Below are 19,650 nucleotides of genomic sequence, written 5' to 3' on the forward strand. Positions count from 1 at the left end.
TGCCCGAAGTGTGCTCGGAATGATTCAGTAAGAGACTGGGACTCTGATACAGAACAAGGACAGAAATAATGAACAGCCCAGATGACCGAGAGATGCCTAGACGGAGAACACGAGAATTGGTTGATTGCCCGGTAGATGGCGGTCGTGCCCCGGGAACTCCGATAACCTCTGAAAGAAGATCCTGAATATGGCGGGAAAATGCCATGAAGACATTCCAAGTCGAATGTGTTGTCAGGCGGGTCGAGCTCATTCGGATTCTGTCCAACAACAGTTGCAGTCTTGATTTAAGAATGAGCATTCGAGAAAAACACAAATGTGATGTCAGACTAGCCGAATTGTAGTAGAAATTTAGATATAGACACAACAGAAATACCAATAGCATCAGGGCTGTGTGACTCAGTGACAGAGCGAAAGTTTACCAACTCGGAGGAGAAACCAGGCCTGGGATCGAGACGAGGAGCGCCCTCATATTGTCGTCAATTGTTTACACATTTTTATTCAATGCGCGCGCGTGAATAAAATTTAAATACGGAATATGTAAGATTTTAATTCGTAATTAAAACGGTCAGAAATAACAGTTTTATTTATTACTTAACAGTAACATAGGCTGAAATCAGCTTCTGAAATAGATCAGAAATTTCTCAATCAATTCTCAACAATGTCGCTATCGCTGCTGCAGTGCCGAAAACTTAAAAACCATACCTAGATTAATAGATTTTAGAAATATAAGTGTCATATAATACGCGTGAAGTTGGCTACATATCTGGCCTGTGATAAGTTATTATTGACATTCAATAGTAATATGTATTCAATTCTATGAGAATTATACAATCACAGTCTAGTTTCAATTCAACTACATACTGCCTACTCTGTTGATAATATGTATATAAAATAAAAAAATTAAGAGAGAAGTAACAAATTAGAAATACAAAATTGTCATATTTTAGACGTACGATAATGAAGTGCTATCATACCTTAAGTGAAATTATCGTACATGTACGATAATTATTGTATGGTTACCAACACTGCTCGCGAACGGTGTGAGATAATCGAATTTTCTGCGAGTTGTACTGAATTGTGCTACTCAAAATCTACGAAGCACACGCATAAAAAGTAGGAATTAGCTTAAGGCTCGATACAAATTTAAAAAAAAGGGTGGGGTAAATAAATAAAATTCGGCATTTTTGGAATTTTTTCAGTTATGCTGAATTGTGCTACGACAGTACAATTTTCCCTAATGGCAAAATTTCCTAATGGCAAATTACACGAGTTTAAAAGTTTTTGTTCCTAAATGTTGATATGATTAGCAAATAAAATATACAATTAGATAGATTTTCATGTATTTCTGTTTTATGAAACAGCATTCCGATTCGTAAGTTGCTACTAGATTAAATTATATTGAGGCATTTTACCGATTCAACTTCAATATTTCACTATTTTCAATCATCTATATTTAATAGATTATTCTATAAGTAATGAAGACTGGTATCAGTGCAAATTGAACTATGACTGGTCTCATACGAGATAGTTGCTTTTGCTTACAAATCGATTGCCTACAGTATCGTTTGCCTACATTACTTTTGCTGACAGTTTGTTTGCACACAAAAATTATTGTCTACAGCTCGATTGTCTACATGCATTTTTGCATACAAATAAAAATGTTAGAAATAGAGTTACTTTTGCCTACATGTATTATTGCCTACAATTTGATTGCCTACATATATTATTGCCTACAGTTCGATTACATATATTATTACATATATTATTGCTTATAGCTCGATTGCCTACAAGAACTTTTGCGCACAAATATAAAATTAAAGTTAAGTAAGAAAATAATTTATATTTTTAGGAAGTCTGTCATATAAACAATATCAGCGTAGACAGTATCCGCTTATATTTTTTTTTTCCAAAAAAATCTAACCCTAATCAACCTATTTTTTGGTGTAAGATGACCCTCATTTCGCGTGGAAGATTGTGAACTGTAGGCAATAATGTATGTAAGTAATCGATCTATAGGCAATAATACATGTAGGCAATAATAATGTAGGCAAAAGTAACTCTGTTTCTAAAATTTGTATTTGTGCGCAAAAGTTCATGTAGGTAATCGAACTGTAAGCAATTTTTGTATGTAAACGAACTGTCGGAAAAAGTGATGTAGCAAACGATACTGTAAGCAATCGATTTGTAGACAAATGAGATCCTCCCAGCTCATATTTCATATGGCAATAAATTTTAATTTTTTATTGACTTTTGTATGTTCTTTAGCAGTTGCATTGATATTATGTTACTTTTAGTCTGAGGTCAACTGGGTGATTTCAATGCAGTCAATGTTCTAAATGGGTTCATGAAGAATGTAGTCGAGCTGATGACACTGAAAATAACACACGTGATTTTTTTAAAAATAATTTTTCCAATTTTTGTACTATTTTTTCAAAGTTTATATTAATTTTGTATTAACACACACATTGGTATAATAATATATTTTTTTATTTTCTTACCAACATTCCATGAAACATTTTTTCATGAAATATTTATTTTATTAGTTTTATATTAATTTCTTACAATTTTTGCTCTGCGCACAATTATCCGACGCGCTAAAAATTTTTTTGCTTTTGCTTTTTTTACTTTTTACCAAATACAACATTATCAAATAAAAAATTATTCATGCATATCAATAGAAAGATACTTATAGTTTGCATTTATAGTGACTTCAATTTCAAAAATTACAGAAATAAATTTCTCTTAAATGTGCCCAATTTTCCCACTTTCTCCTTTAGATATACAATAGCAATATGAGAAAAAAATATTCAAAAAATCTTTTCAATTTTGTTGTAAAAATTTATTTTATTAACATTGATTAATTAATTAATAAATATATTGATTAATAAAATTAAATTATGATTAAAGTATAATTTTATAAATAATGATTCCTCTAAATTAATTTATCTTTTACACACAATATAGATAATTAAATATAAATAAATAAATAAATAAACAAAGAATTAAATAAATCTTGTAAATAATAAATGCATATGTACTAATAAGTACAGTTGGACACGTTAATAATTTGGAAATATATAGATTATAAATATACAGTAATGTAAGAAATAAAAAAATATTTTAAAAGAACGTCTTAAAAATAAAGTAAACAAAAATGCAAATAAAAGTAAGGAAATCAAATAAAAAATAAATATATATAAAATAAAAATTAGCAATATAAAATCCTCGATCACCCCGAGTGACCGAATAGACAGCTTAATTGACTGGTAAATCCTTGTACATTCTGTAGACCAGCGCGTCGGCCGTTCTCTCACTAAGTCCCTTGGTCGCAAAGTCATCAGCGAGCATTGCGGCGACTGCCTCTGCAGCTATTAAACCTGGAGAAGGAGAAGGAGGAAAAGGAGGATGAAGAGAAAAGTCAACGACAGAATGAAAAATTAACCAAGTTAATGTCGCGCGGGATCGTTTCGTTACGAGTTCATTCGGTCGCGTTCACAAGAAAGCGAGAACTTTTACTCGAATGTATCGGCGTTCCTGCGATCGACTCCGACAATCTGCGACATTGATTCAGATCACAACACTTTGTATATATCCTGTTTTTCCTCGTATTCCCAAAGTGAAATATTTTAAAAATGTATATGAAATATTTTAAAATGTAAAACGCAAAATCATTTTTTCCTTCCCTCTACATATACTGTTTATGATAATTGCCAACAATATGCACGATACTTGTTCTCGATATCGTCATATCACCGATTGATCTATGTTACTTTCCAAGAAAGAATTCGGCTTTTCATTTTACCAAGTAATTACAGAAGAATCGCGTCACGCAATAAAAACAACTGACTATATATAATTGGCAAATCCGGATTTTTAGCTGTCAACCAATTTATTTTGATAATTAACTGCTGATAATTATTTAAACTTATTTGTTTCCGTTAAAAAATGAAATATGCTGAGAACTATATTACTTCAGTTATTACTTAAAAAAAGCAAATATTAAAATTTGCCACAAAAGTAGAAGCAATAAAATATAATATATAAAACAAGAGCATATAAGTTACAAGATCTTTTTCACGTAGTAATTATAATTAATATAAATAAAATTTAAAATACTAAAATATTATAAATAAATTTGAATTTTAAAATAATTAAACAAAACTTTGAAAGTAATTGATTGCAAAACGACCTTTTATGCTCCTTATTTACTGATTTCATTAACTTAACGTAATTTGCATCTATGTTTAAATATTGCTCGTACTTACCATGACTGAGAATGGCTTGCACCGGTCCTTTCTCGTCCATACCTTCAAGATTGATTTTTTTATCTTTCGCAGATAGCTTCGCTCTAGCACCACGAACTATTATCAATTCTTCGTTAATTTTCTTTAATTCCAGTGTAAAGTCGCCCACTACGTCGGCTATAAAAGCAATAGAAATGTATAACTTTACATCATTTTCAAGCGATGTTTCGCAAAATACGAGTATTTTCTTACTAAAATTCCCAACAAGTAAACCATTCCCATGTAACATCTCCTTTCCCACTTTTCCCATAAGCGTATATTGAGACTTTACTCGAAGCAGCGGGACACGTATTCTCAAAATCACATGCATCACATTGTCCTAAAATGTTTCCAGACATATAAATAAATTACAATACTTTTATCATTATAGAAATTTATTGACTAAGGAACACTCGGATTATTCAATTTTCTTAAATCGAGGATGTTTATTTAAATAATCTTACTTCATTAGATGTCAATTCAGAATGAGCTCGTTTTGTTCTTTTGGTATCACTTAGATTTTGAGAGACACTATTATTTTTTAGATTTATTCCGCCATAATGATAGATCAGCTGCATGCCTTCCTCGAAGTATCCTTGCTGTTCTTGATAGTTTTTCGCATATCTGATTAGATCCTTCAATCTTTTGGCTTCTATCGCAGCTTTAACTATGTCGTTTCTTTTTCTTAAAGCTTCACCTTCCGTAAAATTGTAGATAACAAATTTTGTATTCTCCCGAATATTCTGTAATAATAATAAGAATTTGCAATTGAAACACATCTTGTAAATTATACAAACTTTTAGAAATTAAAATAGAATTTTGTACAATATTTAGTACAATAATTTAAAAAAGATCGTAAATTAAAATAAATGAAATCTTAAAGACCTTCATGACGTCTTCAATGCCATATACTCGCTGATTTTCTCGAGAATCGGTACGCAGATTATTGAAACGTTTTACACTACCATTAGTTTTATCATCCGCATAAACAATGTCGATGTAACTCGATTGCTCTCTTGTTACGTTTCTTGACGATTTAATTTTGCTAGAAGATGCAACATCTAATCGTTGAGATTCTTCTCTATTAAACAATACAGGCGGTCTTGTATCTTGACTTTTCAATCTAGTCTCGACTATTTCTGATGCAGAAACCTGTTTCATTCAATTTTGTAATTTGAAAGTGCCATTGCTTATTAAACTCAAAAGTATTACATAATAAAAAATGATTTTGCTGAAATATCTAAAAATGTAACTAGATACAAATTTGAAAATAATTTTATTGTACATCAAATATTTATACAGAATACTGAAGCACATGATGAACAATGATGCATTTTAATATTCTAGTAACCAATTTGAACATCTTATATAATTATTTTAATAGTCCTATAAAATTATTTTCAAATCTATATTTATTCTAAATTTTAAAATAGTTTAAAAAATTGTACAAATAATATTATAATAACTGTAATTAATAACTTATTATTTATATTATAAAGAAAAAGTGACTTGATTTAATTATAATTAAATTATAAAATATTATAAGATAAAATTTTTAAACCTCAGCATCCCCAATTCGTTTTCCGTAATATTTGGCATTAGAGTCTTGTTGATTATATCGACTATCTTGATGTCCTCTAAACTGAGAAGTCTTTGTACTATCGCAATCAATGATATCTTTATTATTCTGTGGACTTCTATGATATTCTTGAACGCCTCTCGTATTCTGTGTATAAATAGGCTGAATGTAGGCCGGCCGCTTAAAACTTTCGACGTTTCCAGAATTTGTCTCAAAATTATTTGATAATCTCAAATTGCCTCTATAAGAAATATCAGATATGACATCAGGGCGCAAAGGAATCCGACGGTCATACTGCCGATTTTGCTCGAACACTCTGGTGCCATGTTGGTCTTGCTGCAATCGATCAAAACGAGCATCTTGATATCGCAAAAAAGGCTTTATATCAGCAGCTTGATTCGTGGGCGAAACGATGACTTGAAAACTTTCTTTAGACACACTGGGTTCTCTTGTCACAGTGTGAAATCTATATCTGATAGAATCCACATCTCTGAGATCGCTGTAGCTCACGTACCCGGCTTCCGTTTCACTCAGATTGGACTTTAATCCACCACGAGCGACATGGACACTTTCCAAGACCGATCCGTTAAGACCAATAATCTCCAAGTTCTTCAGAATTATTCTATAATTGGCATCACCATCGGATTGATCAATCTTCATTAACGGCACCCTCAACGGATCCAGTTTGCCTATTTTCGTCATGCCTCCTGACACCGTCTTATTCCACAGGATTTGAGACACCTCTAATAGTCCACATCTCGTTAAAGCCATCATAGAGAGCATCAAAAACACGTAAAGGATATTTCGCTGCTCTAATTCACCCATTTTGTCGCAATCGATTTATGCCAGATTTTTAAAATTTTAAGACACTAGGTATTGATAAAGATGTCGAATTTTTCAGTCGTATTCTTTTGAAATCTATAAAATTAAATGAAAAGATTCTTCAAATTCTTCAATAAGGCATGTCGATTTTTCAAACGTAAATCGATTTTATAAGTCGGATTTATAACTGGATTTATAAATCATGTAGTATAATATCAATAACAACAAGTATCAATAAAAAACACACAATAATTATACGTATTAGCATACAATTCAATATTTATTAATGCATCTCATAAGTTTGCACAATTCTAGATAATATCTTAGGAATAATTAATTACGATTTCTTGGAAACTAACATTCAAGAAAAATTGATAATCGCGAGCAAACATAGAGGACTGTAGACTACAAGCTTGCGATGCACTCGATAGAGGTTTTTATAGTTGATCATGGAAGGATATGGAAGATCTGGGCCATGGATCTGGACTAGTTTTTTATGATGCTAGTTAAGTGGCTCTTAGTCAGACATCAATATATTTTCTTCGATACAACATTTTCTTAAATTCCTTCATTACGCGATGACGCAATGGAGAGCAAGGTCTTTGATCCTCGTACTAACAGATACTGCGAATAATTATCATAGATAAAAATCTAGATTTCAAGTAAATACATTTTTTGTAAAACGAATCTATTAAAAGGATTAATTAACAAGAATCAACAATAAGCGATTAAAAATTAAATCGCATTTTATTGCACATTCATCAAATACGAATTCAACTGTGTCACGAAGAGAAAAAATATCGTTTCATGTCGAATAAGCATATCGACTCATAATGAGGTTCATAAAGAGGGACAATCGCCTAATCAGCGCATTGCGATGGTCGTTCATGCATTCAGTGACACTTTTAGTGATACTTTGACGCACTGACAAGTTATTATATGCATGAAATTCATCGTAACCAGAATGCATATCAGTGCGCATATATTTACATTCTTGTTTTTAATATCTGCATTTGTTGCAGTGAAAACTCACAATATACGTAAGTATCAATATCAATTATTTTACAAAATATATACATGTGTATCTATTTTTATTTATACTATTTTATTTATATCTATTTTTATTTATTATTACAAAAAAATATGTGTAAGTGTATAAAGTGTTTTATATTAATAATTTTCAGACAATTTATAAAAAACAAAGTAATTGAAAAAAATAATGATTTTTTTTTACATTTCTTAAGAAATAAAATATTATTTTATAATTTAATTTCTATTTAATATAGCAAGAACACGAATTAGCAATTTATTTTCAAATTGACGCACATTTATATATTTGCAATTAATATTAATTTTTTTTTATTAATTTTGTATGTGTCTTCTTAAGCATGAAATTTAATATTAATATTGTTTACATAAATTTCCTGTAATTGGATAAATCGCATAAAAACAACGGTACAAAAAAACTAAAATACTTTTAAAAGAAGAAGTTACATTACTACGATACTTTATAATTGATATTATAATATATTCTTTTACAAGAGCGTTTCATAAAATTATATTAGTTTTAAAATTTAATATTTTGTATGTGTAACAATTTTTACTAATACAATAGATGATAGTCTCAAGTTTTTATTGATTTTTCCAACGATTTATATCATACATATATTTAGAATCAAATATTAAATAATTATAATAATATAGCAATGATAGTAACGGCGCGGTAAGTCGAGCGCAAATTGTTTTAAATATATTTGTAACCAATCTATTACTTTTTAATAATTTCCGGATGTTTTTAGTCTCTTTTTAAACCATCTTCAGCGATTTGATATTGTAAATTGAAGCCAAGCTCAGATAGTATAATTGTCTTTACAGATATGACAAATGATATAGGAAACAATGAGAGTAATGTCAATTTAGAGATCCACTCAAAATATACTGGTCAAAATATACTGGTCTGGATATACTTCAATTTGATAAATTACAATAAAAAATGTGCAACATATCATTTAAATGTGGACAATTACAATATAAAAGTAACACAAAAAATTGTTTAAGTCAGATAAATATTGTTTGTCAGAAATGATTGTTTATTTGACGTTTATATTAATTAACTAATTGTCTACATTTAAACAATATTTGACATATCTTTAATTGTAATTTATCTAATTAAAAACAATATAGAAGTAAATAATGGCTTAATAATTATAAATTATAATTAAAAAAAGAGCATACAGCCCCCCCTCCCCTTATATTTGGCCTTCTTCAATATGTTCTAATATATAATGTTCTAATGTACAATACTTGTGGAAATAAATTATCATTGTATATTAAAATATTATATATTAGAACATACTGAAAGAAGCCCGAATCGTTTATGAATTTGTAATAATAACTTTAAATATATAATATCGCGACGAATAACTAGCGTTTTGACTGTATGCTTCTTTTTTAATTATAATATCTAATTAAAGCATACCCGAATTATTGATCATTTTATCCCAGATAAATTAATGTTACTCTCATTGTTTCCAATACCAGCTACATCTGCAAAGCAGGAATCAGGACCAAAAGGTTTTTTTGGTTCGATTCCGGTTCCAGTTTAATAAAATATCAAATAAATGTTCCGTTATCAGTTTCGTAAAAATAACGGGTTTTTAACGGTTTTTTTTCTACTTACTCGCATTATTCTATCTATTCTTTAAATTCATTCTATTATGGAGAGGGAGGAGGAGCGGGAAAAGGGAGAGAGAGAGAGTGCGCGCGCGCACGTGTGTGTGTGTGTGTGTGTGTGTGTGTGTGTGTGTGTGTGTGTGTGTGTGTGTGTGTGTGTGCACGCGCGCGCGTGTCATGCGTTCAATTTAGAGAGCCTAGTAGGAAAGAGGCATCAACTGATTACATGACTCTGAACAAAAATTACATAAACGTTATTTTAAGCATATTTCTCTTGTTCCTTCCTTAGAATTTATTTTATTCTTATATTCTATTAGATAGATCTCATTTACTACATAAACTTTATACATGTGTATTCTTAAATTTCATGACTTAGAATAAATTCTTGCAATATGTTGGTAAGAAAGATCCAAATAAACAAAATGCTAATATCTTTAAAAAAAAACGTATATTAAATATGTCTTGCAGTCCTGCCAGATCCTTATATGATATGAAATGGTATTGGAGATATTTGCATTCCGGTTGCCAAGAGAGCTGGCGATTAATGGTATTGGATTGAATAATGATGATCTGCAAAGGAACGGGCAGAATAAAGATTAAAAACAGGGATAAAAACCAAAGATTAAGAACCGAAAAAAACCGTAAAGTTTTATTGATTCTGTTACGAATATTATAAACTTTAAAATTTGGGTACAGGTTTCGATTCACTACACAAAAAACCGGTTTTAGTTTCGATTTCATTGTCAGTCCGAGTCGCTCCTACAAAAACAATCATAATCTCAGCTTGGTTTTTTTCTCCAATTTACAACATCAAACCGCTGAAGATGGTTTAAGAAAAAATCAAAACGTCCAAAAATTATTGTAAATAAATAAATTGGCTATAAATATGTATTTGAAACAATTTGCGCTCACTTACTGCGCCATTACTATCATTGCCATATTATTACAATTTTTTATTACCGAGAGTCCATTCTTATTTATATCAAATATTAAATAGCATTAAATTATTGAATTATTAACATAAAACATTATTTTAACCATAATATTTACAAAAAAAATTTTACATTACAAAACATATGTTTACTAGCACCGTTTCTAAAGATATGCCATCGCAATGATCCAAATCTGAACGAATGCATAAAGCAAAGTATCAACTCGTTAAGGCCTTATCTGAAAACGGGCATTCCAGCATTACAAATATCACCTTGTGAACCACTTCACGTGCCACAGATTAAAATTAGCGAGTCAGTCGGTCCAGTTTCCATCAAATCGATATATACCGACATCGAGATTCAAGGAGGAACGAGTTTCATTTTAAAGAGCGTCAAGTATGTATATATAAATCGAGCGATGGATAGATAAAAGTCGAGTTAAAATTAATCCGTATCTCAAAAATCCAATGTCTGAAAGAATATTCAAAATATTCATCAAGAATTTCATTCAAATTATACTTTGAATAACTCCGGCAAATACGCCGTGCTGGGATTTAAGAAAAGCTAGAAGAAATAAAAGTGGGGATCATTTTCGCACAACTGTTCTGTTATATGCCTTTATTAGTACTGTTTTATTTATGATTTCAGTTTTTTACTGTTAATATTAATAAAATTATTGTGGATTGAATTGATTTGTCACTATAATAGGTAGCGCCATCATAAATTATAATCTACATAAAGTAATTACTGTAGGGCGCGTAAAAGACTTGTGGTTATTTCGTGATATATAAGTGATATATAGAGGAATAGTAAAGCATGTTGTATAATAAAATTCAAGTGCTTTGCTCTTGTATTCTTTATTTAGTTTGTTATCTTGTATATCCTACCTGTTTAGGATATATGGCATTTTTACCGAGCGGAATTTATGCCCAGAGCATACTGCGCAGGTTGGATTTAGTGCACTAAATACAATAAATACATTACATAAAATATGTATCTCTTGTAATATATATATTAGGAAAATTGTAATTATTATCTATTACTTTATATACATATACATATTTATCATTCTTATTCCTTCGTAAACATATTTTATAAGTTATTGTGTCATTTTACGTCTTATTTATAAGTATTATTTAAATTTTTCATGAGCCGCACATACCCTCCCTCTACGAGTAGCCGTATATCTCTTCTCTTTTTCTCTCTCTCTCTCTCTCTCTATATATATATATATATAGCAAATATATATGGCAAAAATACAAAAGTTTCAAAAAGTTCTTTTTTTAATACGAAAAATAAATATTTCGGATTTTTAATATTTCTTTCGTAGTAGACAGTACAAAGTTTTTACTGATATAGTTCGTTTACCTTAAAAATAGTAAATAATACTTAATAAATTAAGTTTTTGTTAGGTGCGGCGTATATACCAAAGTTGCCCTATATCAAATTGCGTTAAAATTATTTTCATAAATCCTTAAAAATTGTGCATAGAGTTCATTCCAAATTATCTTTTCCAGAATTGATATCGATAATAATAGCATTAGATTAAAACTGTACCTTCCACGTCTTGAGATGAAAGCGCACTACAATATGGAAGGAAAGATTTTGATGATGCCTATAAGTGGAACTGGATTGGCACGTGGCAATTTTACAGATATTGACGTCATAGCTATCATCCAAGGCGAACGTTATCAATCTCGAAGAACTGATGAGACTCATTATCGCGTTACTGACTTCTACGTAAATCTTAATGTTGGACAGGCCAACATCCATCTAGATAATTTGTTCAACGGCGATGATACTTTATCTAATGCTATGAACCTCTTTTTAAATGATAACTGGAAGATTGTAGAGGCCGAAATTAAGCCAGCTCTTGAAAATACTGTTTCGGAAATTTTTAAGACGTTTTCAAATAAGTTTTACTCAAAATTTTCCTTGGATACATTGCTGCCTCCTTAAATACATTACATTCATTCTTTATAAATGGCACATATTTTAGAAATATGTTTGTGTATCTAGTATCATTTGTATCCTCCATTCATTTTAGTTTTTTACGGATCTGTTATTATAGAATTATAGTCCACCCCTCCCCCCCCTCTCCTCGCGGGGAAAAAAGTTATATATATGGATATATTTTACATATAATTATATATAATTGTGTGTATACAAAGTATACCAATTTTTAATTTTTTTTTAATTTTTTATATTATGTATAATTATATATAAAACATTTTATCTCGGGATTGCATATATTTATATTATTCTTGTTCGAAATAACAAATAAGCTTTTTAATGTAACTACACATTGATCTTTTTGTAGTACAAAATTTCGTAGTAAATAGGTTAAGTCTAAATATATAAGTACATACATCAATACATATAATTTAAACTGGATACGTAATTTTAACCTTTTAAACCAGGAATGTAGTTTATATTATATAATCTTGCTAGAAATGTAAGCAGACACGTTTTCTCAGTTAACATGAGTAAACATCGTCAGCATTTTTAATAAAATTCCATATGCCGAAGGTAAAATGTAAAAATGTGACGTATTCATTTACAGAGACATAACTTTGTATTCCGTAATAAAAGAGAACTAGCCCCAAAAATGCAATAATACAGAATAATTTGTTATTAAATAACGAAAATATTAATAAAAAAATTTAAATAAAAATTCTTTTATTAATTTCTCTAGAAAGATTATTTTAAAAATTACAAAAATAATGTTTTTTTTTAGTTTGCATCTCAATCTTATTTAAATAATAAAACAACATTTTTTTAACATATCTGTAATGATTAATAAAGTATATAATACAAAAATTTCAAAATTTTATTTTTTTAAATAATAGCAAATGATTGATTTTCTTCAAACTTTGTTTGTAAAACTAAAGTTTAATAATAATTTTTTAAAATGCTTAATAATAATTTTTTTAAATGTTTAATAATAATTTTTTCGTTTATATTCCCAGACAGCCATTGGACGTCCATTGGACGTCCAAATCTGGTTTTTATTTAGTTCGAACGTCTATGAACTTAATACAAATGTTTTAAAAATGTACGTTATTCAACGTACAAAGCATGTTCATATTTGGACATTTTAAAAATGTTCATCTTATGCAAAAAATTTTCTAAATCTGTTCGCTGTGTTGTTTTCGCTGACTTGACAAGCGAAAATTTTTAAGAACGCACGAGGAATTTCACTTTTGTTAGTATGTACGGACGTCTTTTAAACGTCCCACATTGGGACATTCCTAGTACATCTGTAATGTGTTGAAAATTTTCAACGACAAAAATCTACCCAGATAACCAAACGTGCAATATCCTACGAAACCCGCACAAAATACCGTACTGTTGCTGTACTATCACGAGGTGGTGGAATACGGCATAACTGTACGGTAGCAGCATAATATAAAAAGTATATATGATATTATATAGTACAGTGTATCAACACTATACCTATTGTTTAGGTATATCATAGTACATAACCATGTCGTACCGTATCAACGGCGTACTATTATTGATAGGAAAGAGACTGTAGAGATCTCTAGCCGAAGACAATATACATGATAACTGGTAACTGTGATAGTACAGCGTATGATTTCCTAACCTGAAAATAGTCGTTATAATATTAAAATTAAATATTAGAATACTATATTACAGTAACTGATTGGATGTTCAATTAAACTGCACAAATTTGATCTATCAGGATCATATATTGAACCGATGTATTATAACTATATACCCATGATTGTATGGTGTTCGTTGATCATCGAAGTGCAGCAGTTTTCAATGTTTCCATACGATTTTAGAAGTTAAGGATAGTGGATGGAGGTATGCAACCGGGTGAATGACCATTTCGAAGCACTATGAAATCAGTTCCCGAATTCAGAAAAAACGTTTTTGTTTTATCATAACTTTATAATGTGTATTCTCGAATTAATCAATAATAATACTCATATAAGAATTATTTTGTCTTGATTGTGATCTAAAATTTGTTTAATATATTAATTTAATCCAGTTTTAATCCATTGCGATCTAAAATGGACGTTTTTAAGAAATTCAAAATGATAACTGGATGTTTTTAAAATGTTTTTAAAATATCCATGGATCTAATCTGGATGTTTCTAATATGTCCAAAATGTCCAATATGTACGTTTTAAATATATTTTTAAAACGTTACTGTGCTATCTGGATTCTAACATTTAGATATAAGTTTGATTACAGCATAATTAATAATTATAAATTTTATTAAAATTTGTATAAACTTTAGGTACAGAAGAAAGTGTTAATGTCCCAGTTTCCACACACACGTACATGCACGCACACACACACACACACACACGCGCGCGCGCGCGCACGCATGCTCAGTTCAATCAAAAATAATATATATATCTCAAATAAAACAATATTTTATCTTTATCATTCTTTCTAAAGTTTTTTCTTAGAACTTATTAATAAATATTTTTCAAATAATCAAATATCAATTGAATTTATAATTTTAGATATAACGATTATCTTTTCGGTATTTGTATGTATAGATGATCCACACGTAATTTTACTCTAAAAGTTTTAGACTCCTTCAAACTGTTGACCATCCTTACAGTTGAGTATACTTGGAAGTCATCTCTTAGGCTATCGGCAATGGTAAGTTTTCTCGAAGTACATACATGTACTTTTAAATAAAACACAAGGTCGATTTATTTCATCATACATAATCACTGTCAAATTGTGTATTGATAGCTTGATAAACGTTACTTGATTATTACATGCATAATTTCATTCAAAAAGATTTGATATTTAACAATATTAGATATTAAATCTCATCCGACTGCCAAGAAAGAAAGAAATACTTTTAATGGTATAACTAGATCTTAAGTACTTGTATAATTTTATGTAAATTTATATACTTATACATACGTAGTCCTTTAAACTGCGCGCCGAAATAATTTTTCGATCTTGAAACGCAAACTCTAGTAAACTACCGCATGCAGTTATATCACGAGTTAAAATGGACTAGCAATTTAATAATTTGATGCTTCTTCACATCTTAGAACAATTTAATAATGCTGAATAACGTATATATTAAAATCTACAAATAATTAATTCTTGTTGCGAAAAATATTACTTCGAGAATCGAATCCGTATCTCTATTAGCATTCCATGCATCTTCGCGCCTTTAAACCAAGGCCTTAATCATATTATTCTCAATAATACTCGTGCTAGTTTAATAGAATATGCATTTCAAGGAAAAATCATTCATCAAAATTATAATTGCAAATCAAAATTATATAAGCACTTAAAATTCAACTAGACCATTAAAGATGTTCACTGATATTTTAACACAATAATATATAATATTTTATTTGTATTTTTTACACAAATATTATATTTTTTGCATCTCATGTTTAATAATAATATTAATAAAATAGAACAATTTATAAATTTAACATTTACTTATTTATTATATTTTTTGTACTTGTGAATATAATATTACAAAGAATCAATCCTATTTCAATTAATATTTTGTAATATTATTGTATGTGTTATATGCAGTATCTATGTGTGCAATTACTATTAAATACTAAACAAAACATTGTCGCTTTTCGTACACTATCATACGGACAGAAGACTTTTCAACGTTTGTGATTAGACAAATTTTAAAAGTTTATACTTAGAAATTACTGTACAGAACAAAATAGCTTCCAAATATAAACCATAATGTGGCTTTAACAATCAAAGATTATTCAAAAAATATACAGTCAATTTATTAACAAATTACTTACAAAACAAACATTTTGACTTACTTATAATACAATAATTTTCATTATTATATATAATACTAAAAGCATAACCTATCTTCCAATCCTTTATCATAAACTCATTATGTTGCTCTTTTTTACAAAAATTATTTAAATGATCGCTGATATTAACAATAAATAAAAAGTAAATTCAATTTGATATATAGTTTTCCTTTTGAAAAAAACGGTAATGTTTTTATCCATTCATTCTTATCACAGTCTTATAAAATCTTAATATTCGAATTGTCAAATTGTTAATATAGTTCCATAATAAAAAATAGCTAAGCGATCAATATAAAATTTCTTCCACATTTATCTTTCAACATTTTTCCTAATGTATTCTGCAATTTATGTCCTCCATAATTATTAAATTACGTTTCAACTTAAAATTTTAAGATTAAAATTATTTTAAACAAAACTTATGTTAACAATAATGAATCCCAGAGATTAGAATCGTGTATGTGAAAAGCACAACCTATAGGAAATAAATGCCTTAAACGGTGTAAATGGATCTTAAATTTTTATATAATTCTATGTAAATTTATATTACATATATAATCTTTTAAAATGCGGGCTAAAATAATTTTTGGCAGGATAATATTTTTCGCAATAAGGATTAATTATTTACAGATTTTATCATTCAGCATTATTAAGGTCATCATTTTAAGATATGTAAAGAGCATCAAATTGTTATATTGCAAGTCAATTTAACTTGTGATATTACTGCACCAGTAGAGTTTAAAGTTTGCGTTTCAAAACAATCGAAAAATCATTTCGGTGCGCATTTTCAAAGGACTATATACATAGTCCTTATTTAAATTCACATAGAATTATACAAACACTTAAGATCCAATTACACTGTTTAAGGCATTTATTTCCTATAAAACTTGCGTTAATTTATATGCAATATCCATTAAAATTCATTTCCTACTAATCATGCATTATTTTATAACAAAAATGGCTTTCACTTTATTACTTAACTTTTCACGAAATTTTACGCTGCAATAATATTACCTTTAAATTTCAAGACACTGTATAAACAACATAAAAAATAAAACCAGTTAAGCAATAAAAATCAATGTTAGCTAATTCTAAGTTGCAGAAATAAGTAATAAGCTTTTAAAAAAATATGCAAGTTATTTGAGAGTTTATTTAAAAATTGATAAAAATATTTTTATTATATGTCTAATTTAATAGTGTATTAGCTAATTAATATATGTAATTTAATAATATATAACATGCTTTGATCAATTATTTTTAAAATGTATACAGTGCAGTATTAATAATCCTAAATATATTAATAATCCTTTTTCAAATATTAGCAAAATCTATATCCACAACAAATAATGCAGGCGCAGTGCGTAAATTATTTAATTAAGAAAATAGAAATTATTATATATATTTTTTTTTCAAAAAAGTGCAATTGTTTTACAAGTTTGCAATTGCATATAAAGATATAGAAAGTTATGTTCTGCATTTTCCCACTGCAATTCTGTCGACAGTCTGTTCTCTTACAAATGTAGTTATGAAATCTTGTCATAGTCCTCCTAAGAAGATCGTTCTACTTACTTAATACTTAATCGTTGTTTATTTTGCAGTAAAACATGAAACAAAGAAAAGATTTTAATTATCTAATATTAATTAATATATAATACAACTTTTTAAAGTGTATTATAAAGTTATAATTAATATTGAGTAGTATTTATTTATCTTTTATTGACTGGACTTACAGTTTATACTTTAGACATACATAGTTTATATTTTGGACATATCTTTCTATCTATATAACATACAGATAGACAGATTCTATTTATATAATTCATATCTTGAAAAATTAAGTAAATTTGTTAAACATTGACCCCTTTTTTCGGTACAATACTTTCAATTTAATTTTATTTATATTTCTACATAGATATATAAATGAGACTTTTATTGACTATTGATTTAATTTATTTTATTGACTTTAAAAAAAATCTTATCCAGTTGACTCCATTTTTTTCATCTTTAAACGAAGAAAGTTTCGACATCTATCATATAAAGATAAGACATCATTTTTAATAATTTATTTGATGTAAGATATCGTCCAACCTTTGATATAATTTTGTTGATTAGTTTTCTATGTTCTTTCTAATATTTAATTTCATTTGTAATAAATTACAAATAATATTTTAATCTTATACAATTTCTCGAATTATTTTAATGGCTGAGGAGGATTAAGTAAAATCGAAACGTTCCATATATTAATGATTGTAAAAAAACTCACATCTTTTATGTTATAGTTTATTGTCTTAATAAATTTTTTTATTTTTAAGTTTATGTTTGACCTATCTGCTTATTCATTTGTATGTACGTATTTGAGCAAAAAAATCATTTTATAATTTATATTTATTTATATTCATTGATATTTATTTCACATTTATATTATATTCATTTGCGATTAAAGTATTATAAAAAGAAGAACAAGTAATTTCAGCAAATTGGTTTACACTACGTCTCTTGTTTGTTACAGACGTAAGTAAAGATGGAATCACACGATTTCTTGAATAATATGCATACAGTCATGCCCTGCTCTGATGTATGCTAGAATTCGTGTATGCATTGAGCGCTGCATGCTACATAGCTTATTTCCTTGCACGCACCAATCTGATTCCACCATGCACCAATCAAAAGAAACAATGCTAATTTTATAATTATTTTTCAAGTGTCAAGCAATGTGCGCCAAAGCATAAAAATGGAATAACATGATACTCGATTTCTTGAATGTATGCTTAGCATCTTTAAGATGAAATCGCATTTAATTACTTTTTTCTAGCTATAAAGATTTCAAGATGACGAGAAAAGGTTTTTGTATACGATAAGTAAGTAAAATGGAGGATAATTACAGCGAAGTCGAGGTGAACTTGGTTGTCCACTATGCAAAACTTTTATATGCACTTCAATTTGTCTGTCCGACAAGGTATTTATCCGTGCATGTCTCAGAAATGCAAGATCAGGTTTCTCGGAGGACAAATTCTAAGAGACAATGAAACATTAAGCGGTCATGGCCGATCAAGTTTGTTATTATCGCTTATCACGGAAGAAAAAGAGTAGTCTTATTAATTTATTTCATTGCTTTGACATGCAATGCTTATAACTTTTATTAAAGGAATATAAAATTAATTTAAGTAAATTTAATTAAATTAAATCATTAATTAAATAAAAAATTATGCTTATTTAAAAATTAGAAATAACAATTTTGTTGACGAAATTAGAAAATATGTTTGTGAATAGCTAAGTACAATAAACGTTATAACTAAAAATATTATTTTAGGTGCTTTATAATTTATTGTCAGATTTTAAATTATATTTATAATTTTATGTACTTTAATATACCTGTCTTAATATATTTTATATATATATCACACATTAAAGTATTTTTATTATGCAACTCATTAAGTTTAATCTAAAATTTGATACATTATAAATAATTTGAATCGGTTTTATATAATTCTAGTAATACATGATTTAATATACAAATACAAAAATATTATTAAATTATATATAATATTAATTACTATATTATA

General features: G+C 28.4%; 2 protein-coding genes across 2 annotated transcripts; one reads left to right on the top strand and one right to left on the bottom strand.

Annotated features, from left to right (window-relative positions):
- Positions 1-3,161: 3,161 nt before the first annotated feature.
- On the bottom strand, positions 3,162-6,866 carry LOC108747912. The gene is made up of 6 exons (XM_018485815.1): positions 5,845-6,866; positions 5,169-5,435; positions 4,748-5,026; positions 4,497-4,623; positions 4,266-4,421; positions 3,162-3,377 (listed from the first exon to the last, which is right to left on the bottom strand). The coding sequence occupies exons 1-6, from the start codon at positions 6,685-6,687 to the stop codon at positions 3,256-3,258; spliced, it is 1,794 nt and encodes a 597-aa protein (XP_018341317.1). The 5' UTR covers positions 6,688-6,866; the 3' UTR covers positions 3,162-3,255.
- A 761-nt stretch (positions 6,867-7,627) lies between these two features.
- LOC108747913 (protein takeout-like) lies at positions 7,628-12,248 on the top strand. The gene is made up of 3 exons (XM_018485816.1): positions 7,628-7,724; positions 10,445-10,685; positions 11,807-12,248. Exons 1-3 carry the CDS (start codon positions 7,628-7,630, stop codon positions 12,246-12,248), a joined length of 780 nt encoding a protein of 259 aa, XP_018341318.1.
- Positions 12,249-19,650: the final 7,402 nt, after the last annotated feature.

The sequence above is a fragment of the Trachymyrmex septentrionalis genome, unplaced genomic scaffold (assembly GCF_001594115.1).
Source record: "Trachymyrmex septentrionalis isolate Tsep2-gDNA-1 unplaced genomic scaffold, Tsep1.0 scaffold202, whole genome shotgun sequence".
Classification (NCBI taxonomy): domain Eukaryota; kingdom Metazoa; phylum Arthropoda; class Insecta; order Hymenoptera; family Formicidae; genus Trachymyrmex; species Trachymyrmex septentrionalis.